General features: G+C 40.3%; 2 protein-coding genes across 7 annotated transcripts; one reads left to right on the plus strand and one right to left on the minus strand.

Annotated features, from left to right (window-relative positions):
* The first annotated feature begins 775 nt into the window (after positions 1 to 775).
* Positions 776 to 24,042, plus strand: LOC119657155 (carbonic anhydrase 2). Of its 6 annotated transcripts, XM_038063937.1 has the most exons (5): positions 776 to 1,075; positions 22,645 to 23,137; positions 23,203 to 23,339; positions 23,464 to 23,608; positions 23,831 to 24,042. In XM_038063937.1, exons 2-4 carry the CDS (start codon positions 22,666 to 22,668, stop codon positions 23,605 to 23,607), a joined length of 753 nt encoding a protein of 250 aa, XP_037919865.1. In that variant the 5' UTR covers positions 776 to 1,075; positions 22,645 to 22,665; the 3' UTR covers position 23,608; positions 23,831 to 24,042. The 6 variants fall into 6 exon arrangements, with proteins under 6 accessions (XP_037919865.1, XP_037919861.1, XP_037919863.1 ...); XM_038063933.1 differs by lacking the exon at positions 776 to 1,075 and adding an exon at positions 1,191 to 1,854 and having other exon boundaries at positions 23,464 to 24,042; XM_038063935.1 differs by lacking the exon at positions 776 to 1,075 and adding an exon at positions 10,398 to 10,420 and having other exon boundaries at positions 23,464 to 24,042.
* LOC119657154 (carbonic anhydrase 1-like) lies at positions 15,604 to 17,515 on the minus strand. Its single transcript, XM_038063930.1, has 5 exons — positions 16,808 to 17,515; positions 16,588 to 16,748; positions 16,439 to 16,525; positions 16,149 to 16,373; positions 15,604 to 16,089 (listed from the first exon to the last, which is right to left on the minus strand). The coding sequence occupies exons 1-5, from the start codon at positions 17,181 to 17,183 to the stop codon at positions 15,910 to 15,912; spliced, it is 1,029 nt and encodes a 342-aa protein (XP_037919858.1). The 5' UTR covers positions 17,184 to 17,515; the 3' UTR covers positions 15,604 to 15,909.
* Positions 24,043 to 25,371: the final 1,329 nt, after the last annotated feature.

Genomic DNA, 25,371 nt, shown 5'->3' on the forward strand with positions numbered 1-25,371 from the left:
TAATAGCTCCGATATAAACCCAATTGAAAATGTGTGGGAGCTGGTGAAGAGGGAAGTGGCTAAAGAGGTGATCACAACCAAAACTCAGCTTCTAGAAAAAATAAACCATGTGTGTAACCATCATCTTCAATTGCAGGACACAGTACAATCTTGCATTGACAGCATGCCGCGCTGAATGAAGTTATCATAGCGGCAAAAGGTGGCTCAATCAAATATTAAAAATGTATGTCATACATTTCAACATTCTTTAGCAGCAATTAGGTAACTAAGTATATTATCCATACAAATTACACAAATGTGTCTATTAATAAATTCTAAAGCTGAAAAACACTCGATAATTAAAATTTTGCATAGAATCTGCAGTACTTCTAATAATATGGCCAGGTACTGTACATATATTAAAGGACTACAGTTGCTATATTAGAAAGGAATTAGATCGACAATATCAACAAAAAAGGGGCGAAATCAATATTTTTTGGTGGACTTTTTTTTTTAAATAATTTTCCCGTATTCAGTGAACTAGAATTCGATTTATATTGTTTCCTCAAAATGTGTATTATTTTGGCGAAACTATATAAAACGTGTAAACTAGTGTTATTTATTTTTTATTAAATGTAAACAAAAGTGACTAATGCTCAATTCAGTAAAAAATGATTTCTTTCAGAAAAATTCAACTCTGATATATATGTTTCGCGTAGTATCTAATCAGCAATAACTTGTTATCAGCAACATTGATAATGCAGTTCACTCAACTCTTATATCTGACAGCTGCCAGCCTGATGTCATTCGCGCAAAGTGGAAGCAACAGTTGAGTGACATTCGTTTTCGCAAGTGGTTATTTTCCGTCGTGTCTATTGATACCGTCAAAGTGTTCCCGCAGCTACATATGTCACACGCGCTTCACTCACTTCTCAGTTGCTAGAAAAAAAACTTTAACAATTTGGTTGAAAGTCCCAAAATCTTGTGATCTTGTGCATGTAAAGCATCTGTGAAACGTAAACACTTTTTCCCCAGTAGGTGAAGTCCCAGTGAAAAGGCAGTAACTAGTATCATCATTAATTCAGCAGGTTAACAGGTGAGATTACACTTTCGATAATCGCCGCTCAAATAATTAATGAGTATGTCATGCGTTCGGTAGCGCATTGGACTTGAAAACGGGCAATTAAAATTGTTTTCACGGTTGGTTCCCCGAATTTCACTTCCGGAGTGACCAATTTCCCGGCTTTATCAATAATTGATTGATTTACACGTTCCCAAGGTGAAAACATCTGAGATCACCGGTGATTACGCCGGACAAACAATTTTATTAGATATCAGCGAATATTGTTTCATCATGAGGAGCGAAAGCGCATTCACGTGATTGCGCCAATTACAATAATTACGCCTACCTCCGTAGGCTTCGCACGATTAGGTGCAAGGTCATTTTACGCTTCTCTTGGTTCATTCTAGTTCGTCACTCGGCAATAAAGATGGTGTGAATCAAAGTAAATACAATTAATCTACCACAATCTGGACGTCAGTAGCCTGGGGGTGATGATTTGTGCAAATAACTTTCTGAATCGCCTGATTCCGGGAATTCTCTTCTGATGTCTTATTTAAAGTGTTATCTTGCCTACAACCCAACGTTCGTTTTACATAACAATGGCCAAGTGTTAATAGTGAACTGAATCAGTGCTCGCTCGACCGTGGAGTGGGTTTTCGTGACATCATTGAGAACATAAACCGCTTCAAAGTTCATTTTGTGTTGTACGATTTGCAATAAAAGAATTACTGAAAATGCATTGATAACTGGGTGATAATTGTGCATCGCTGAAGGAATTTAGGGGCAATTAAGGCTGCGTGAAATGATGCAAAGTTGGTATTTTCTTCTGATGTAGCTGGCTCTGGGGGAAAGAAGAAAGGAAACTTTCCTTTTAAGCAGTTACGAGTGGTTAAAGTGCACACTTGCATAGAATAGTGTGAGAATATCCACAAGGGAATCTGCAGAGACAGTAATTACATAATTGCCGCATGCTTGCTTGTTTATATTCATCTGTCTGCCCACCACATTCAGCATACTTTGAACCGGCCAAATTTCAATTCGGAGAATTCAGATAGAGCATTATGTGATGAACTGAACGCACGTTTAAGATTGAATGATTACACACGTCAAACACGAAAAAAACCTTTTCATATTTTCGGTTTTCCTTCAGTTTAATCCGAAAATGACCTTTAATTCTCATAGTGCACACACATTCCATTTATAATACCATTTTTTTAGTAATATCCATTTATCAGGAGTCTAATAAATAAAAGATCTAACACACAAAATCTGAATACATACCAGGTGTACTCCTAATTAATTTGCGGTTTTTTTTTGTGAATAAAGCACATAATTCCAAGGGAACCGTAATAGTTATTTTATTCGAAATATTTTCCATCGCTTTCTACACATTTTGTCCATCTTTCTGGCAATTTGTGAATACCACACCAGTAGAATTGATTGCCTTTGGAGGTGAACCACTCAGGGAGCCATTTCCGCAAATTTTCGTAGGAGTCGAAGCACTTCTCAGAAAGTGCGTGGCCCAAAGAGGCAAAGAGCTGGTAATCCGATGGGACCAGGTCTGGTGAGTAAGCCGCATGGTTACGCACCTCCCACTTGAGTTTTCCCAGCGTGTCGCGAACGATTTTCGACTTATGCGATGGTGCATTGTCGTGGAGCAAAATCACCTTCTTCTGTCTTTCTTGATATTCTGGTCGGTTCTCCGCAATCGCTCGGCTCAAATCTTTCATTTGTTGTTTGTAGCGAACGGCGTTCACAGTTTCACCACGTTTCAGCAGTTCAAAGTAGATCACACCGGTCTGGTCGCCCCACACACACAGCATGACCTTCCAACCATAACGATTTGGTCGTGCCGTCGATATCGATGTTCCAGCTGGACTCACCCACGATTTGTTGCGTTTAAGGTCCTCCAAGGAAATCCACTTTTCGTCGCCCGTAGCCATATGATGGAGAAAAGACTTTCTTTCGTACCGTTGAAGCAGCATTTCACACGTCAGTTTTCGGTTCTCCATTGGTCTCTCGGTCAGTTCATACGGCACCCACTTTCCACACTTCTGAAGTTTTCCCATGACTCGCAGACGTTTCGAAATTGCTTGCTGTTGAACTCCCAACGTATCTGCAAGCTGTCTTTGCGTTTGCGTGTTATCTTCATCCAATAATGCTTGCAATTCGGCTTCATCAAACGATTTTCGCTTGCCGGAGCGTGCGGCGTCGCTCAGGTCGAAATTTCCATTTTTGAATTGTCGAAACCACGTTTTACATGTTCGAAGTGTTAATGCACGATCGCCATAAACTTCCACAAGCGCACAGTTGCTCTCGGACACTTTTTTCCTAGATTGAGCATGAAAAGCAATGCATGGTGCATATGCTTCAAATTCGGTACGAACGCCGACATTTTGGACGCGCACCAAAAACTTGCTGGAGGAACTTTTTGGGAAAACGTCAACGCAGTTGATACACTCGACAACAACTAAATAAAATGACAGGTATGTGCGACCAACAGCGACACAAAATATAGAACGCCATCAATCGAAAAAAAAACGGAAATTAATTAGGAGTACACCTGGTAAATCCAAACTTAATTCATATTTATCGTTCTAGCGGACATTTAGGGGAGTAAGGACTTAAGAATAACAAGATCAAGAAAACTGTTACTCTCCAAGATAGCTCTTTGTGGAGTCATTGGTTCCGAAATTCTACTTTTCGGTATTGCAGTCTTTTGAAGATATCTCAAAGTGAAAGCCGCTAAAAGTTCTAGAATTTGAATTTTCTCTATTTTAAGAATCCTGACTAAAGTTTAGTTCTATGTTCTATGCATACATTGATTTGAGTCTCTCATTTTATTGTTTATTTTATCATCATCATCAACGGCGCAAACCGGTATCCGGTCTAGGCCTGCTTTAATAAGGAACACCAGACATCCCGGTTTCGCCCCGAGGTCAACCAATTCGATATCCTGTCTGTCGTCCTGACCTACGCCATCGATCCATCTCAGGCAGGGTCGGCCTCGTCTTCTTTTTCTACCATGGATATTGCCCTTATAGACTTTCCGGGCTGGATCATCCTCATCAATATGGATTAAGTGACCCGCCCAGCGCAACCTGTTGAGCCGGATTTTCCAAACGGTCGTGGTATCGCTCATAGATTTCGTCGTTATGTAGGCTACGAAATCGTCCATCCTTATGTAGGGGGCCAAAAATTCTTCGGAGGACTCTTCTCTGGAACGCGGCCAAGAGTTGATTGTGAAGATCGTTTGTTAATGCTACAATTCCAGGATCTATGTTGGCTGCGGTTATTGCGACATTCAGTTCCCTCTTATAGGTGTTTCGGAGGGCTGTGTTGTGGATGGCTTCAGTGTTAACTCTCACTTGATTGTCAGAGGGAATTCAGGATGGTGTTGTTATTCGAGCTCGGAGCACCATGCCAACGAGATAGTGATCCGAGTCTATATTGGCCTCCCTATATGTTCTGACATTGATCAAAGCTGAGAGGTGGCGCCGTTCAATCAGCACGTGGTCAATTTTGTTGAAAGTGGTCTGGAGAGGCCCATTAATGTTTGTGGAACGCTTTCCGCGCGAACCAGGTACTTCCTACAGCCATTTTGTGCGATACTGCTAACTGGATAATCCGCAGTCCGTTATCATTTGTATTTTGATGTAAGCTATGGGAGCCAACGTATCGCCTGAGTCCAGGCTTCTTCCCTACTTGGCTGTTAAAATCACCAAGTATGATTTTGATATCATATCTGGAACAGACTTCAAGGGTTCGTTCCACTGCCTCGTAGAAGGTATCCTTCTCCGACTCTGCAGTCTTGTCTGTACGGGCATGAACGTTTATCAGGCTTATATTGGAATAGGGTAACGGCTAGCTGCTCAGCAGCTTCATCTCTGTACATGGTGCGCACGTTCCACGAGAAAATGTGCAAATCGTTATTCCTTTGTCGTTGCCGGGTTCGTCGTTGTAAAATCCATCCTGTCCAAGGCTCCTGTTGTGGCTTCGTAACAAGTTGTTTTCCATGTAGGGTTGTCAGCCCTACCCAACCCCCAACCTGGAGGACCAGTTGGTACAATTTGTTCCGTTTTTAGGCGCAGGATACTCGCCTTCATCCTTCTTCGTCTGCAGCTTTTCGTTAAGAAAGAGCTCCCAGCGGTCACCACGTGGACGTGGAGATAGGTTTTGGTAGTAGAGCTGTTGGTGTTGTTTCAGCAGGTGTTTCTCAGGCTTTATGCTCCATCGTGGGTACCAATCCACGTTTCGCCCTGGGACCTATACTACCCTTTGACCACCACCACCGCGGCTCGACACACTATTGAGAATTTAATTTCTAATATTTAAAAAAAAAACCCGCATCAAAAAATTTTCAAAACTGTATGAGTTATCATGCTGCCCGTGCTGGAAAAAGTAGTTTAGAGAAAAACGCGTTGAAAGTCTCAAGTGTCTTTCGCTCGAGACTGCGCGCTGCTAAAGCAAGAACTTTAAATGATTTTTTTTATTTATTTTATTAACCTATCTCCGATTCTAGCTTCATATTGTATGCCTTGTTGGTCAGTTAACAATTGTTGTTGTTTATTTTTGTGTAGCCGACGAGATGTTCTGGTCTCTCTTGTTGTTTTAGTAGCCTTGATTCGTGCGTGTTTTAGTCGGTTCACATTTTCTCCAAGACTGTAGTAGTATCCCTCATATCCAATTGTTATTCCAAGTAATCTTTCCATTCTTAATAAACTCTCTGCTCAGTCATTAAAAGTAGATACAGCAGCATTGATAGCTATTTCAACTAATCTTCGACTACCTGGAGTACATTTGGGTGCAATCTTGCAAATCTTCGAATTAAGACTCTCATTAGCATTTTGTGTAAATCCACCTAAGCACTTTTCAAGTGATTTTTCGTCACTTAATGATTCCTAGAAGGGTTTTATTGTCTGCTGTACAATTTCAGGTAAAGGGATTTTGTGCTTGTATTCATCAATTGTACCTTCGGCTGTTGCTCTCTGCCAATCACACCCACTTTCTTTTCCAGGTTGTCCATCTGAGGTTTTTCGTCGGTTGATGGTTTATGGTAGAATGTCGCCCATGTAGCATTTTTCATATTTTGGAGTGAGTCAATATTATTTCTAATTGCCAAACCGTAATAAATAGCTCCTCTATTAGTTTGGCAGTTAATTTTCCGTTTCCTCCTAAATAAATGAATTTCGGAAATTCCGAAAAAAATTAGAATTGTTTCAGACGGTCCTGAGAAAAATTAGGAGAAGTTTTGGAAAAAGTAGTCTCATGATAAACTCGTTCAACGTTTCAGAAGATCTCTGCGATCAATCGGTATGGAAAACCTTGTTAAGTTAAGATGCAGTGTTTTAAGGACACATCTTAAGAATAAAACAAAAAATCAAGGAGATGGGATAATGAATGGTCGCAATTTCAGAAACTATTCGAAAAAACTGGTGTTACAAAAAAGTGCAACAGTGAGGCTTCTCTTAACGGACACCTCTATTTACCGGACCCCTCTTAATACCGGACAATATATGTTGCATGAGCTTAGAGATATGCTTTTTAACACAACAGTTCCTCTATTCAGCGGACCCTCGGACTAACGGACGCGGACACCAAAAATCATCAGAAACATTCATTATGTCATGTATTTTTGTAGCACGAGCCGAATTTTCTAATTTTCTCGGAAATACATTATTGTTAGTCGGAATCTCGGAAAATCCCACATGGGGGCTGTTTCGTTTCTATGGAAATATTGTTTCGTTTGGGTTTATACTTTCTTAAGCTCAGTTCAGTCCTTCTCGACACAATGAAACCCTCTCCCTTTTATTACATCATACATGTGACATTTCCATTTAACGGACGCCTCTGAATAACGGACAAAATGACGTGCATCGAGGGTGTCCGGTAAATATTCGTTGAGGGTTCACTGTAATAAATATAGTGTCTGCAGTTTTGCAGCATCCGCATCATTTTGTTCGCTTTGTCCTGCGATGAGCTAACGGGAGATTCATTTCCTTGTATGCAGCATATTTCCTTTTTCTTCTACTTAGCTTCCTTAGACACCTCCATTTCCCTCGACTCAATTTCTTACTTCCCATCCCAATATTCAAATATTAACTTAAAAATGATCATTTTTATTTTCCTTTCGACAATTTTACGTACAAAACCTTCTCACCTTTTAACTTACCCCAAACCCTGAAAAGACATACACTGTCGTAATCACCGAAAGAGAAGAATGATCGACAAGTGGCCATGAGTCTTTTGAGATTACAGACCTAATAATCTTCACCGACGGGTCAGTCATGGAGGATGGATCTGGCGCAGGGGTGTTCTCGGAGAATCCGATTATCGAACTGGTCCGACCCCTCGGAAAAATGACGACCATATTCCAGACGGAGATATATGCCATTTCATTGGCAACAGAAGAATGTCTGCGACAAAAATGGAGGGGTAGCACCATTCGAATCTGTTCCGACAGTCGGGCGGCATTATCAGCACTAAATGGCAACGACATATCAAGCCAGTTGGTGTGGAGTTGTCATCAGGTGCTGCTGAAACGTGGCCGACTGAACGAAACAGTCCTGATGTGGGTGCCGGGGCACTCTAATATCGCTGGTAATGACGAGACTGACAGACTGGCTCGCCGAGGGTCTGGATCCGCAATGGTGTGGCCAGAACCAGCTCTTGGAATCCGACCATCTACTGTCAAGTCTACTCTGAAGGGTGAAACTGCAAGGATTCACGCAACCAAGTGGAGAAATTTGGACTCTTTCCGGCAAGCGAAAATCCTTGTGAAAGAGCCTAGGGTCACTAGAGCGGCATTTTTGTTGTCCCTTAAGGAGTGGCACATGAAAACCCTAGTAGGGCTTTTAACGGGACACTGCTCCTTAAACTACCATATGGAAAAGATTGGGGTAGTGGTTTCGGCTATGTGCAGCCAATGTGAGGAGGAGGAGGAGACGGCCCTGCGCTTTCTATGCAGCTGCCCGACATCCTCAGATCTCAGACGAAGACACCTTGGCAAGGTTTTTTTAATGAAGAATTTGCACACTCTCTGCCTCTGGAGAATGTTCTCAGATTCGCTAAAGCCTGCAAACACCGTAGGCGGGAAGCCATTGAATAGGCAATTTACGGGGATAGTACAATGGGCCTAACAATGGCCTGAGTGCTCGGAGCTGCGGCTCCCCCAAGTAAACTAAACTAACTAACTACCCCAAACCCTGAATCCATTTAATTATTTTCAAAGTTCATATCGAAATTTTCTAACATTTCAAAAGGGGTCATTAACTTTTTTGTTATTGTTTTCAAATAGACCCAATTGTGTTAAATGCTATTTAATGCATTTCTAACGCTTATTTCTGCAAATGCTGGGGTATAGTGGGATCGTCAGTGTGTAGATACCGACTCGATAAAGGACGATTGAGTCGGTACTTTGTGGGATTTGAGTTGTGAGTGGCAGAAAGTGTTGATTGGCGTTGTCAATGGCGACATTTTTCTCAAAGAAATCCAGTACTAGTGACTGTGTGATTATAGAAAGTCTTCACGATTCGTTCTAATTTAATTTTAATATGAAATTACCATGAATAACCTCAGTTTGAGGTTATCTTTAGCTAAAGATAAGATTGAACTTTTGGAGATTTTCGTCTTTCGTAGAAAGTTTGACTTATTCCAAGTGTCGAAAAAATGAGGGTATGCAGTACGATCAGATTTAGATTAAATATCTCAAGCTTGGCTTGAGTTGCGCACGTTCTTATCTTTGTGATCAGCGAGTACTAAGTGTATGAGAGGTATAAGGGCGACGCTGCTCGACTGTACCACGGATTCATCAAGCAGAAAAATTGATCCGGAATGAAGACTTGAGGGGACATCGGGAGAAAAAAGCAACAGAGCTGCGAAAAAATGTGAAGAACTCGCCAATTCGTGTGTAGAACTGATAATGATACACAGTCAAAAATTCAATTGCGCTCTATTTTTAAGGGGCCATTTACACAAATAATTTGATCTGTATTGATAATCAGGGTGATAGTCATCCTCATACGCTTCACACTATGAGCGCAATATTATCAAATGCGCAGAAATTCACCTTAAACAGATACAAACAAATCGAAATATCGGAAGCTCGACGGTGCGCTTAATATGGTATTCGTAGAAGAAAATATGAACGCGAAAATGTACATCGAAATTTACATGCATGCCAGCGCAAAGAAATTAGGTATTTGTCAAACATTCAAGATATGCCGAAACAGTGAACCGAAACAAAGCGTGAAAAATACGCATGTGATGGGTGCATTGAGATGGGTTTGCAATAATTTTAGCAAAGTCCATTTTATACCAGAATAAACGGAATTTATAACTACGTGACGAAGTTTGAAGATATTAATATAGATACTAACACGCCATTGTGTTACAAAAATAACTCATCACGTGCCTTGAAAACAAAAGAATTGAAAATTTTATAAACTTTCCACTTCTCAAAATAACGGACTTTACCTATGCCTATCCCCTGGGACTATCTTATACAATGTCAAATTGTCTCCGAAGTTGATTGCATTCCTATAAACATTCGCGAAATTTCATTGTAGGCTTTATGATAAAAGCAAAGTTCAAATATCTACTGTGCTCTCTTGACGATTGCGTCTTATCTGATATTGTTTGAGGAATTGATAAGAACTGATAAACTTTATTACATAAATACTCATTGCGTCTACGATACAGAATAATAAAAGTAGTAGTAATATCCTCAAAATCGAGTTTAATCGTTGCTGATTAAAATCGATATTTTGTACATTTTCCCATTTTCATATTGGGGAAAATTCCGGAGGTAGTGATACGTAATCGACACAATTAGGCACTCACACTCGATTCCTAAAATGTTTGATTCTAAAGTTCGTCATTGTGTGTGTTTTTCTATTATTCACTGAATTTCGTCGGAACAAGTCCTAAGAAATATAGCTGAAACCGGAGTATGTAATTGCAAAAATTGACACTCCTGGAAAATTCCATCCGCTACAGATTAAAAAACAGAGTATTCAGATATTCCGGATGTAATTCTTTGAGAGGAAACTGGGCAGGAGGTAAATATTTGACCCTGGTAAATATAAATTACAATGATGAAGCGGGCCAGGGGGTAAATATTTGTCCCTAGTAAATATAAGTTACAATAGCTCATTCAATACTTGGAGCTTCTATTATCTGCAACTATTTAGTAACCTCCATTATCTACTTGATAAGAGCTCATTCGACAAGAGCAAGGCGAAAATAGACCTGTTCCCCAGGAAAGTGGGACAAACAATTTCTTTTCGTCATTATCGTTCGGCTGACTTGATGTCAGTGTAGAATGATTTAAAGAGAAGTAAAGTTAAGTTGAGAGACTGGAGTGAGCCGCATCTCCAAGTGAGTGATGCCTTTTATTACGCATATTGTGATCTCATATAATCGGCCGTTGAACAGCCTCCTGCTTTCGGCGTTCACAAGTTTTCGAGAATCTGAGAACGTTTTTTAGAGGCAGACAATGCCCGGTTTTTTAATTGAAAAAAGGCTGCAGCCTGGCGGCTAAGAGAAAACGTGAACCTGCATTTCGCGTCTCCTCTCGGCCTCGATTTGCTACATATAGTCGAGACCACATCGCTGGCGTTTTCCTTGTTGTAGCTTAAGCAATGGTGTTCTGTTAGCATCCGTATTAGGGTCTTCACGTCCCCCTCTTCTTTCACAAATGTCTCTATTCGCCAGCGTGAACCCTTGAAACTTCGCCCTTCAGAGTAGGCTTGAGGAGATAACTTAACTCCAAATACCATTATGGCCCCAGATCCTTAGCCTAGTCTATCAGCACTGATCACATTACCAGCAACGTTCAAATGCCCTGGCATCCATGTCAGAAATGTTTCGTTCAGTCATCCAATTTTCAACAGCAACTGGTGGCAGCTTCACGTCAATTGTTTTGATATGAAGTTACTATTTAGTGTTAATAGCGCTGATTGCCTGCTAGAATCAATTTGAATGTTCTTCTGTTCTTCTGTTTTCAATAAAGAGCATACATCTGCGCATGGAATTTCCAAGTGGACGAACAAATTTCGCAATCGGGCTTTCTGAACAACAACTTACTGCTTTACATGACTGACTCGTCGGTGAAGATTATTATATCTATAGTTCTGAAAGATTCGTTGTCATTTGTCGAATATTCTTCTCTTTTGGTGATTATGGCGGAGTATGTTTTCTCAAAAACCAAATCTGGAAACCATAGGATTAGCAAGCATCAGAGCAACTTGATATTTGCCCAGGGATTTCCAGATGAGCCCATGACTCTACGGTTAGTCATCTTTTCACGCGGTAGTGCTTCACCTCCAAGTGAATTTGAGGAAGATTTAGGGTAGCTTCGAATGCCAGAAACGGCGAAGGTATCATCGGTCAATTAATCCTTAAGCGACCGAGCCTTGGGATCCGCGTTGGCAAAGTTCAGCTTCGTCCACCAGGCGACGCATGCAAGCATCAAAATTTAGTTCATTACGAATGTGAAATTGTGGTGAAAGTCCGCAATTCTTCTTCTCTTTGGTAGCCATAGGAGATAATGTCGCCATTTTAGCTTCGAGTCGAGATGTCTTGTTTTGTAGTTTAAGGCATCTTCGATGTCCACAAATCTTTTTCTTTTTCGACTATCGTCTCCTTAAGTTTTACCGTAAGCTCATGAACATTCCCCGTGAAGTAAGAAGTAAAATATAACCAGCTGTTTCCTTCTTAAGTGACACATATTACGTGTAGATTGAAATATGCTGCTACCAGAAAAAAAAATAACTCTATCAGAAAAATGAAGCAACACAAAAATCTTGAACGTACAATTGTTAATGCCATTATACGAGGTTAGACAATTAAGTAATGAGACTGATTTTATTCCCGCGCTTGTGGCAAACCTGTAACTTTCAAATTCCCTTCCCCTTCCCCGGCATCTTTCCCTTCTCCATTCATATATTCACCATCGCTCTGACTTCTTTAGTTCGCCTGCTGTGTCGTGTTGAGTGGACGTGTGTTCTTGGTGCTCGTCACGAAAATGGAGAAACGAAATCAATAGCAACGCGCTGCGATAAAATTTTGCCCCAGATTGGACGAAACAGCTTCGGAAACGTACGCTAAAATTGTAAAAGTGCATGGTGATAATGTTCTTAGTCGTTCCCAGGTGTTTCGATGGCATAAAGAGTTTAGGGAGGGGCGTGAAAGCGTGGAAGACGAGGCGCGGTGTGGGCGCGCTCTAATCCGTGAAGATCGGCGTTTAGCAGTTCGAATGTTGGCCACGGAACTGGGTATGAACCGTGAAACAGTCAGACAAATTTTAACAAGCGATTTCGGGATGAAAAAGTTGTGCGCGAAGATGGTTCCAAAGAACCTTTCTGAGGACCAAAACCAGCATCGAATGACCGTCACAGAAGACTGGGACAAGTGGAAAACGATCTCACGCTGCTCGATCGAGTTATTACAGGCGATGAGAGCTGGTTTTTCCAATACGACCCGGAAACCAAACGCCAAAGCTTACAATGGTTGTCTCCGGTATACGGTTTTTATGGAATCAGTCTCATTACTTAATTGTCTAACCGCGTCAAAATAATTGAAATCGGGTTCCTAAAAAAAGCAATGATTTCGAACATTGGAACAGAGTCTATATGCAAAAGAAAGAAGAAAAAGAGATCTGTAGAATGAATTGATCATCTCAGTCACCAGATGCCAAGCTAATAGAAAATGTTTGGGATTTAATGTAGCTGCGAATAGCTGTGAAAACAACAAACATTTTCCGTTCAAAAATAATATCGTGGTCATGGACAATATGGCGCAAATTGACAACGTAAATGTCAGTAATTATCAGCGATCGAAATTAGATTACATGTCTAATGGTACGTCAAATGTGGCAGAGCGAAACAACGAATGAATGGCATTTTTGCCTCGATTGACAGAAATTTGCAATCAATTCAGAATCAATATTTAATAGATGAGTGATGTTATCTATAAAGACATTGGAGAGTTTTTTGCCAACAAAGAAGAATCGACCCACAGAAACGGACGCTTTCTATGAGTACCTTATTTAAGTCCAGGAAAATTGTAATTGTCCAGTGGGTTGCTTCACTATGGAAATTCTCACAGTAGGAGAAGCACATTGTCAAATACCGGTGATCACTTGTAAGCGGAATGCTTGCGACGTCGCGGGAGGACTGGCTTGATAAACTTCCTTTATTTGAGCTTTGAGCATTTTATACTCCAATTCGTTATACAATTTTATTTTGTTTTTTTTTAAACATATTCTATCATATATTTCCGAAAATAGATATTTTGTCAAAGACGATATTATGAGTTTTTCAACATTTTGTCGACATTCCGTCGCTTGTACATATAATAAAGGGAATCTGCTAATATAAATTTTCCCTCGCGCGCTTGAGAATTTTCGAGGCATGTGATTGCAGTGGTGCAAAGTGCCATTAGGGTGTAGCTTAGGTGTTTGCTTTAGCGCATGATACTCTTGCTCCCTCTTTTTTTGGTCCACGGACCCCTCATTTAGAGCTTAGCACCCAAACTTTAAAAATATTAGGCGAAGACGGCTCGCAGATGTTAAGTGCTCCTTTATATTATTCGCAAAACACGACGTCTATACTTCTTCGCTTCGCTTATTTACTATGCGCAGGTTCTTCTAGACCATATTAGCGACTTATTCTAGAATTGAAAAGGCAGAATATCTCTGCGTTGAATTTTAAACCGTCAGATGTAGCACGATTTGATGCAGACTGCGTTACAACTTGTATGAACCACAGCGTCGGTCTTCACGTCCAAAATGGCGGCAATTTAATGTCAGCAGATTTTGAAAGCATCATTGCACATTGATTTGTTATTTTCACTAGTTGCCATTTTTAACTATAGATTAATGTCTGGGGTCACCAATTTATAGGGAATGAATTAAATTATGTTTATTGATATAAATATTCATATTCATAACTTAAACGATGCTTGTAGATCAACGGTTTACTAGCGACTCCTTCATTACCCTTTTCGCTATAAACGGTCCGTAAGTTGGCTCGCTTCCTTGATAGACGAATTCACATAGCAAGCAGTGTTGCTACAAAATTATTGCAGTTCACTCACCATCCAGGACTCAAATTCCAAAGAAAAAAGTTTTTGTCTAGGCTTACGCCAGCTAAAGTCTGCATTGACGTTCTCTTGCTCGATGTGGTTCATACCCATGTTGGGTTTTGAATCAATATAATTTGTACCAACAACGCCAGTCGCCGTTATCAGAGAAAAAGTCTGCAAAATTGCCTCTGCTCTTGAGAGCCCCAAGTGACAAATGTCAGTAGGTAGGTCACATGCTAACTCGTGGCGAAAATTCTATTACGCACTACGTGTTCAATGAAACTTACTTTTTCAGCAAAGCAGCGACAGATTAAATTTTCTCTGCCGGAACCAATGGAAAAATGTTGCCTTCAAGGTCACATGCCTCCTTTCTAATATCATGCGCGTGCATCCTTTTTAACTTCGTCCTGGAAAAAGTGATCCGTAATGTTGAGATAAATGCAATAGGCGATATCCTCTTCAAATCAATCCAATCACTGGCCCTAGCCTATGACGAAATTATGGGAAGAACAACAAGATGTGGACAAAATGCCTTTACCCGGATCGAGCAACACGGCAATCGGCGCGAGGTCTTTGGCTGCACATTAAGGGGAAGGCAAGGAGAAATATTATTGTGACAGTGCCAGCACCAAAAACCAAAGAAGGAACAGTATCAAATAGCATTGGTCAAATAAGAACGATAAAGAAAGGAGATTATAACTTTAATTATTACGATGAACTCCTGGCACGATTGTTGGCAGCCAATAGAGCCTATTTCAGCTTACAAATCTGCTAGGCTCGAAACTTCTCACCATAAGATATAAGCTCTTACTGTTCACGGGAATGACTTTGTCAGTCCTCATGTATTCCTCGAACTCTTAGCCACGTTCGAGAGAAAAATTTTCCGAAGAATTTTCGGCCCCTACAGGAGGATGGACGATTTAGTAGCCTATATAAAGACGAAATCTATGAGCAATACTACCATGACTGTTTGGTTGTGGATAAAATCCGGTTCAATAGGTTGCCGTTACTGAATCCGCATGGGCGAGGATAATCCAGCCCAAAAAGTTTATAAGGGCAATATTTATGGTAAGACGTGTCAGACCCTGCCTGAGATGGAATGATGGCGTAGGCTAGGACGTCAGACTGCTTTTAGTGATCTCAAATTGGTGGACCTCGGGGAAAAACCTAGATGTCTGGAGTTCCTTATTAAAGCAGACCTAGATTCGATACCGGTTGTTGCGCCGTTGATGAAGCTGAAGAATCCAATGGAGCCTCAACATTTTAGGGATAGAGCACATAGAACAAAGAATACTGTATGATATTCCGCAACTTCCTCTAACGTACGACTGGCAATCGCTACTGTAGTTTCCAGCGTCACTAATGGTTGAACATAGAATGAACTAACTAATTAGCCACGAATAAATCACGCTGCGCGTACAATTTAAGCGCTAAATCTACCTTGAAAACTTTTCAGCAGCAATAAAACACTCAGATTTGACTTCAGTATAATCTTCGACACACACACTGGTTTATTTCGACAAACAATTTACATTAACAAATAGTTTAATAATAAATAAAAGTTGATTCAAAAATAAAAATAACATTGTTCGCGCGCGTGGGGATTCCAAAACATACATACATCTACTAAGTCAGATAATATATATGAGGAATATATTTTAAACAAGGCATATTTATACACTTTTTTCGAGTTTTACTATTGCTACTATTGCTATTATTATTATTAATAATAAATTAAGTATCTAATCCTTTACTATAGAATTTCACCATTTTCTACCTTTTTAAGAGCATATCGCTTGCGCTTGTTGCTCATCACCTTCTGCTGCTGTTTCGGACAATCGCGAGAACTGATCAAAACGATTGTAACACACAATTCTCGAGTTTAAATTTTGAACGGGCCGAGAGTTCCTCAAGATTCGCGAGGCATGGTCTTTAGATAGTAATAGTCGAAATTCGGCTAGCTGAGTAGGAAAACATGGGTGAATTTGCGCGTACAATGATTAGGACCGCTATAAGATACCTGAGTTTCACTGATCGACATTGGTTCTGGCTGCACAAACCACGTCACTCCTTCACTGCATGGCGGCTCCGTCAATGATCCTCCGTAACTATAGAAGCCGGACTTGAACGGGTAGCAAAGCCACGATATCGGGAAAGGTGGAATTTCCACGCGTTTGAAAGGTTCACGAATGTGATGCAAATTCAAAATGATTGGATCTAAATATGGATTATCAAATTTCGTAATCTGGAAGGAGCCAAGTATTCAAAATCAAATGCTGGTAATGTTTAGAAGTCGATAGGCTCACTTACAGTAAAGAAATAACTAAGCACTAAAATTCCTAGGTCACCAATGTAACTGGGATTAAACTCCGTATTTTCTTTAGATATGTGAGTTGCCTGGAACAATGCGAGTTTTATTTAATTTCGATCGAAGTACTTCAGTCAGTTCCCATACTCACTTGCATTTCTAGTGGGTATTTTCTATCATTAATTGAGTGCTCGGATCCCTCATTGTCGAGTGCGCTCCATCGAAAGCAAAGGGACACAAACGAATAGCTCTCCAACAAATCAGCTCCACTCAGGATGGGCTGATTACAAACGTAATGAGCTTTCAAGTCGACTGCATTTGGAAATGAGTTTGTAACTAGAGTTACATCGTAAGAGTCAAATATTCCTTACCAGTGTGCCCCGTATTTTCTATAGCGACCTTAGCCGGTAAATCATCATAATTCCTCCATATAAGCGGTTCGCTAATCTTCAATATTTCCGTTGTCTCTGTTCTTATGTTGATTGGAGATTGGTAGCATCCTCTCGCCGCTGGGAAAAACTCTTTCCACTTATGAGGACCCCGACGGGCACCATAATCAAAATCGAAATTTAAACGACTTTTCCCGGTGCACAATAACAATTCACATAGCTGTTTCGCATAATGAAAATTAGCCAATAGGAGCCCAGCACAAAACACCGATAATAAAAATAAAATGTATGGCTGTACATAAATGTAGGACGTCAACACTGAGTAAATTCCATTCATAATGCTACATAATCCGATCATACTATAGTTCGCCTATAATATGTAACACAAAAGTTTCAGATTTAACGATCGAACTCAATTGGCACAACGATATCTTTTTCCTTTATAATGAAAAAAAGATTTGTTGCTACTACACTCCTTCTCTCTATTATTATTCGGTATTTCCTCTTTCATTCGCCGTTCGATTCGTCATATGTTACTAGAGTTCTTGTTGAATTGAATTTAATTCAGCGAATTTTTGAATAGGTAAATATTTTTTTACTGCTTCCTATTTTAAGTACATAAAATTGCAAGCCAACAACCCACTAAAACATTTGAATTAAATTTGATTGGTTTTTCACGGAGTACTAAGCCATCTTGAAAAAATTAATTAAGCTGGGAAGGCTTTGTTTTTGGGGCATCAATTCGTCCAGGTAATGATGAAAATGTGGAGTGAAAAGTAGTTTTTCGCTCAGTGCAGTATTGTGAAATAGTTTTAATGATACTAAATGCTTATTGTCAGATACTTTAGAAGAACATCTTATCAATAGTATTCTGGTCCAAATCAGCTCTTGGCTTCCAGGATACATCGTCTCGAACTGTCCACCCATCGATTACTCCAGTTTCGAAATCTCAGAGCCGCTCAAATGTCCAAACAATTTGAGTCCTTACAATAGGGATTGCATTCTTTGAACCTTTCCCTCCAGTTAGGTTAGCTTAGTTTGGCAGGATGAGCCGCAGCTTGACTCACTCGGACTCTTAAGGAGCAATAAAATGCCGTTCTAAAGGCCCCGGTTCTTTCACAAAGATTTTCCCCTGCTGGCAGGAATTTAAATTTCTCCATTCGGCTGCGTCAAGTCCTGCAGAATTCACTTCATAGTGTCTCTGATTGTGGAGCTAGTCCCCAGCGATGTTCGACCGCCCTGGCACCTACATCAGGAATCTTTCTTTTAACAGCTACTGGCGGTAACCCCACATCAACTGGCTTAATATCATCATTATCAACGGCGCAACAATCGGTATCCAATCTAAGCCTGCCTTAGTTATCAGCTCCAGATATCCTGGTTTCGCGCGTGGTTCTTCAATTCGATATTCTAAAAGCTGTCTGGCGTCCTGGCCTATCACATTGCTCCATCTGAGGCAGAGTCTTCCACGTCTTCCTTTTTCTGGCTGGATCATCCTCATCCATACGGATTTAATATAACTTGCCCACCGCAACCTATTGAGCCGAATTTAATCCGTCTGGTTGTAAATGCTTAGCCATGGGTAATACTTTGGTCTCAGCAAGTGGCCCCGACTGGAGCTCGTCCGCCGTATTATAAACTCATAGATTAGATTTTGAATTGGTGACTAGAGGTAGTAACTACGATATATAAGTTCGTTGCTCACTTTTCCAATGACGATGTTATTTGAGATGTGAGACAAGTTGTTTCACGCTGTTGATCAGAATCACCCTTTTCTTTCTTTAGAGCGTTTTGAATTGGATAATCACGACCGTTTAATATCCAAAAAAAGATTTTCTGCTGTCACGGATAGACACTTGAGAAAAGGGCTCTAACAGCCAAGAGGAAGTAGATGTAGCATTCAGATATGTACAATTAGCAAATTCGCTCATTTTGATTCGGTTAGGTGGAAATGGCAGCCTTTATCCTCGGGGGAAACGGTAGTCCCCCGTAAGTAGACCCATTGTACTATCCTATTTGCTTTAGACAATCCCAAATATCCATGATTGTAATGTGCCTGCCAATGACTATATCTTCATTGCGGGCGATTTTGATGGTCATGTGGGTTAAAACGCAGAAAGTAATCGGTGCCATGGGGGTAAAGTCTTTGGCGCACGCAATGAGCGTGTCAAGCGTATCGTCACTTTTGGAGACCCTCACGGGCTTGTATTTGTCAATACATGCGGTATCCAACGATTGTTTTAATATCTCATATTTTATAGTGGGAACAGTAAAACGCAAATCGACTACATCCTCATAAGACCCGGACATTTTACCATTGTCGCTAATTGCAAAGCTATTCCGTACGGACCATCGAACCTCAACATCGGCCATTGGTTCCTGTCTTACGAATCAAACCACCGATAAAACAGCGTGGGGAACACATTGGTTCACCACAAATTAACTGGTGGTGATTTCGTAAGAAAAAAAATGATCTCAAGAGATAGCCGACCACTACGAATGTCGAAGAATCATGGAATCAAGTTAAAAACATCAAAAGCGACCCATGCAATACTCGGGGTCACCGTGCCTGGTAGGCGGTTCATAAACCTAGATACTTAGCTTTGAAATGACAGGTGGATCTCCACCATAGGCTTCTCGATTTATAAGAATGCCAACGGGGAAGAAAAGAAAGCGATCTCTGTTATCCGCGCAGGTCATTACAAAGTTGTTTAGGATAAGCGGGATCCTAAGTGGATCGAACAAAATAGGGAGCAACTTACTCCCACGTTTTTTGGTCCACGGATCCCTAGTTTGGGGGATAGCACCCAAGCATTTAAAAATCAAAAAAACCAAAAATGACTGACGGTTTCGTCCAGGGCAGAGGCAACTCTTCAGACGCTGCCTCACCTCTGCATTGGGAGCAGCGTGACCGAAAGTGGCAACATGTGGAATAACGCTCCCTTATATCATCGTAAAAACACGACAAGGTTGCGAATTATATTGAACTGAACCGCAGTTGTTTTAGTCTAAGCTAGACTAAAGCTAGGTAATTGTTTAGTTGTCGTGTTTTTGCGATGGTATAAGGGAGCGTTAAAAGATTTTTAGACACTCGGGATGATTGTCCTTATTGATTTGCTAAAAGCCGACACCAAAGCACAAGGGATATTGGACGCTTGTGTTGCTTTAATGATAAGCACGATATTTTGCTTACCGATCGACGACCCGCGACGAAAAGATGACGGGAATATTTCAGCAGATTTCAATAGAAGAATCTGTTCATTCTCCATTTTCACAAGTACTGCCGACATTTGGAGCAATTCTGCCTGTCAGCGCCACTGGAGTCGAGGATTCAATAAAAGGAATGAAATCGCGGAAGGCAACAGGAACTGATGACATCGAGAGCGTGTTCTTCAATTGGGTTTTTGAGGAGAATAAAACTTCATCTGACTGGCAATTCCAGCAGAATGTTCAAATTGCCTTTCGTACCGGTTACTGTCCAATACAAAGAAGATTTTTTAACAGATTCTTCACAGAAGTATTTAGGTTTCATAAGAATTACGAAACTACCGACGCAATACACACTGTGTGGTTATTCATGGAGAAGCATCGTCCTCTTTACGTTAGGGTTCTGAATATGGAGAAGGGGTTTGACCGTGCGCTACACAAACTGATCTGGTATGCTCTGCGACGACAACTACTACCAGAAGAACTCGTGCACTTGATTAAATTGCTCTCCCACGATCCGGGTGTATGAAAGCCATTTCGTGTCTCTGTCGATGTTCATTAATGAAGCGTCCTCATATCTCTCCTGTTTGTTCTTTTTATGGAGACTGCGACATGGGACATCCAACGTCCAACTTCCTATACACTGCATTATGCAGATGATGTTTTCCTAGCGTCTCATAGCTAAGCAGCTCTCGAACACGGAACACGGTATGAGATTAATTGTGAATAAAACAAAATATGTGGTCCACCTACCCCAATGAAACAAGTGCTTTCACTGTCAGTGGCAATAATCTGCTCAGAATTGAACGATTTAAATATCTTGGATCAATGCTATCAGCCTATGATGAGCTCCGTTGCGAAATTGCTTCACACATCAATGCAACTGTGGCGCTCCACACGTACCTTACGTTGTGATCGACGTATCAACAAATGTCTCAAGTCGAAAATTTTTCCCTGTGTCGTCCGCCCTGTTACCCTCGATGGTTCTGAGTGTTGGCCAACTATTAAAAACTATGAACGGAGCTTCGCGGTAATGGAGACGAAGATGTTGCGGTGGACTGGTGGCGTAGTACACCTTGATCACATTGGAAATGAGGATATCTGTGATCGATATGGGGTTACACCAATAAATTGAGAGAAGCGTCTTCGATGGTAGGGTCACGTAATTCGCGCTAACGAGAGTTCACTTGCCATGATTGGTCTGATCGTTGAAGTTAATGGGAAACGACCAAAAGGCCGGCCGAAACAACCATGGCCTCGCAACTCCATTCAGGTCAGCCTTTGACCGAGCAAAATGGCAACAATGCCTCACCTGATGTTGCTCTAAACGCATTGCATTCTCTCAACTCGAGTCAACAATGTACAGAACCTATACTGCTCTGCTGATTGGGTAGCCAATGGTTCCACCTGGATAGGAGCCTTATATACTAAGATGCATCACACCACTCCAGTGACAAGCAGTCCACCGCTGCCAAATATCAACAATCATCACAATCCCGACATTATTCGTGTGTTGAATGTTGTTAATTGTGTGTAGCTCGGTATACTCCGTAACTATAAGCATCGTGCTTATAGTTACGGATCGTTGGATAAACAACCTTGATGAACTCCTTCCATAACAATATTATCCCTCAACCTTTCATCTTTTTCGTACCATAGGTCATGTAATGCCAAGAATAGCCGAAGTAAGTAGCTAAGAACACTCAGTTGAGCCGAAATCCCCATAGTACCTAAACGCAATTTGTCAAATTAACAGAAATTTTAGCAACAACTCCCAGGGGTCACAATATCCCGTGTCGAGAGTAGAACGGCCTCTCCGAAATCCATATTGTCGCTAAGATAGGCCATCGATTCCTTGACTAATGGGAGGTGCCGATTGGTCAGAATCTACAATTTTTGGCATGAAATTTTACCATACTTACATTTTGATACATTTGAAATGATTTAAGAATCCTCAGAATTGGTAAATAACCAATCAATTTATATACCGATTACTTAGGCTCTTTATTTATTTATTTGGAAAATAAAAATTATGTGAAGACTGAATAAAATCAACATTTTTCCTAGAAGCCATGCCGTGAACACTGGAGTGTAAGTTCCACTGTAAAATCAATACAAATGTGGATATGCATGATGAATGCATTCGTAGGAATCAATAAAATGTGCAACTAGTTAGCCATTAATAATTAATAACGTTTCATTAATTAAATAGTTTCTCCCCGACCAAGGTTTAAGGTTGGACACAATATGCGTATTGGCAATTCCAATCGATGACCTATTTTCATCATTCCAATGTCGATCAGTATATGCGGTTTAGTCACGCAATTTATAGCTATCCATGAATATTCGTAAGGACTAACTCCTAGTGTAAATTTCCTTTAATTATTCATTGTGGTTAATGAGCAGTGTTCAAAGTTACTGGTATTATTAGGCAAAGGTGAATGAAATTTTATATTGAGTAATTAAACTGCTCAGAAATGTTTGGATACAAGGAACCCGGGTTTGTTATTTTCTTTTACAGTAAAACGCAATAACACGCTTTCCACTTGTCTATAGTAATAGTATGAAAGTTTGTGGGCTCAAATTTGTAAAATATTCTTTACATTTTACAGATTGAGTGAACAACCAGCAAGATGCCAGTCCAATCACCAATTAGCATCAGCAACAGAGAAATTGATCACAAAGACGACGTCGAGCCCCTTGAATATCACGGACATTGGGAGCCAATTGGCATTGCACGCGTACAAAATACAGGCACATCAGCAGTTGTAACATTTGCCAAGCGCAAAGAACAACCCTTCATTATCGGCGGGCCGCTAAAAAATAAATACATTTTCGAACAATTGCACTTTCATTGGGCTGAAACTGATGAATCAGGCTGTGAACACACGCTCGAAGGAATCACATATGCAATGGAAGCACATGCAGTTCATTATAACTCAAAATACTCTAATTTCAATGAGGCAAAGAATAAACCTGACGGTTTGGCTGTTGTAGCGTTCTTTATCCAGGCATGTGGCGAAAAAGACTGTCCAGAATTCAAGAAAATTACAGAGGGTATACATATTGTAGAAAAGCCCAACACTTCTGCCTCACTTGACTCCGGTAATCGCTTAATTAGCTAAGAATGTTGTTTTCATTGCAATACTTTAGGTTTAACTTAATTGCAGATTGTCTATCATGGATTGGTCTTCAGGAGTTGAGCAAGCACTACTACACGTACAAAGGGTCTCTGACGACCGCTCCGTACTTTGAGAGTGTCACGTGGATAATTTATAGGACACCGATTTATGTATCGAAAGGGCAGGTAAGATACAAAGCAACCGTCTTGAAATTTTCACCAAAAACTGTTAGCTTCTGTCGTCCGACATCTAGCATTAGAATCTGACGAACAATTATTGAACAAAAACTTCTCTCTCTCGCCTCTGCAGGTTGCAACATTTCGCAATCTTCAATCGTGTCCTAAAGATGCTAATAAAAAAATTGTGAATAACTTCCGTGAGATACAAGTGCCGCCCACAAAGCCAGAAGTGATATTCGCCCGTAACGTTGTTAAACCGAAATCAAAGCTTTAATGTAAGTTGTGGTCAGTTTATCTTCTCTAGAATACTATCGTCTACGGAAGCAAGTACTATCATATCCCAGGGATCTATAAATAATGAATAAATATGCATATGTATATTATACACTAAGTGCTAGAAGAAAATCAGATTTTCATAAACTAAGGACAATTCTTGGTCGAGTTCTATTTAAAAACTGTTTGTTTTTTTTTCTTTCATGGTTGATGTGTCGTTGTAGAACGATTTTCGGAGGAAAGTGCGTGTATTTAGTTAAGAAAACTGAATTTTTAAGATGGTGAAAATATGTTTGAAAGATCATTGTTTTAGCTTCTAGAACGGACGAGTAATGAAGACATTATTTATATTTTAATATTTTCAAAGTACTTTTTATATATGTATGTATATGCACCATAATTATAGGTTGTGATAATAAAACATGTTGAAAATGAATGAAATGCAGTTTACCTGATTTAATATGGAAGATTAATTTCGAAATCGTTAACCATACGTTAAGCCTGGTTGAAAAATATGAGAGGAAAAGATGCTACAGGACACATGAGGTCGTCAATCGCTGCTGGATAATCTGATGTACATGTTAGCAAATGTGAACTGTGATAATCGCATAATGCCCCGAACCCCCAATAATACAATAAAGAAACAAAAAGAGAATTACCGCCTATGATGTTCATATACAACACCAAAATTCTGGTCATTTTTACTCCACGAAAATATAGGAGAGTAAAAAGTTCAGCTTACAAAAACTGGTTCGCCCTCATGTACTAATTCTCGGAAGAATTTTTGACCCTTTAGAGGAGGATCAACGATTTTGTAGCCTACACAAGTAAAAGTAATTTATCACACATATATCGCTTGAATAAAATTTGGGCCATCCACTGCAACTTAAGACGGGTCATCTAAATCATATCAGTGAAAATAATCCAGCCAGGACAGTCTATAGGGCCAATATCATTCGGAAAAGAGGAAAACATGATGGACTCTGTCTCTCTACCCCCTTTGGACATGGAATTGGTGGACTTCGGCGTAAAACCAGAATCTTTCTGGTTCCTATAATCGAAACAAAAGTCCGGATTATAAAATCCAAAGTTTGGCGTTTAGTCATGCCGTCGTAATACGAAATAAGGGGTAATATCACTGTTTTTCAACTACTTCGAAATTATGCTATTTGTTGTTGGCAAGTTATTCAAAATTCCTCGTGTCTAACAAGCAAAAGAGCAAGAGGATAATTATCGCATCACCGAACAACAGCCGGATGGTATCGATAATCCTCTGGGTCCGCGCATATATAATACGAAGGTCTCTTTTTAATGTGCATTGAACTACTTATACAAACCGTTATATTTCTCTCCAACGAAAGTTCCCTCTGGCTCTAACACAGTATTATTACATTGTATTGGAATCATCAAAATTATGTTTGCAATTGACCACTAGCGGTGCTAATTACCTTCAAACACTTACCTCGACCAACATCGACCTTTGATTGCTGCTCTGCTTATTAAATCCTAGTTAAAAAAAAACCCAAGGGCCACCGCGAATTAAAAGATGGTAATTTCGCTAGAAATCAAATAGTCCAAAGCAATACACATACTGCCTGTAGCAATTATCATGTTCCGTGAAAAGCTAAGTAAAGTGATCGTTAGTCTCCCCGTGTTTCCACTCAAGCCATACCATAATGTTGGGAATGAACCTGTGTGTCAAGTGACCTTTCGAAGACTGTTCCATCTGTGTTCTGTATGGCCTTCTATTTGTCTCGCATGATCC

Source organism: Hermetia illucens, chromosome 5, assembly GCF_905115235.1.
Source record: "Hermetia illucens chromosome 5, iHerIll2.2.curated.20191125, whole genome shotgun sequence".
In the NCBI taxonomy this organism is placed as follows: domain Eukaryota; kingdom Metazoa; phylum Arthropoda; class Insecta; order Diptera; family Stratiomyidae; genus Hermetia; species Hermetia illucens.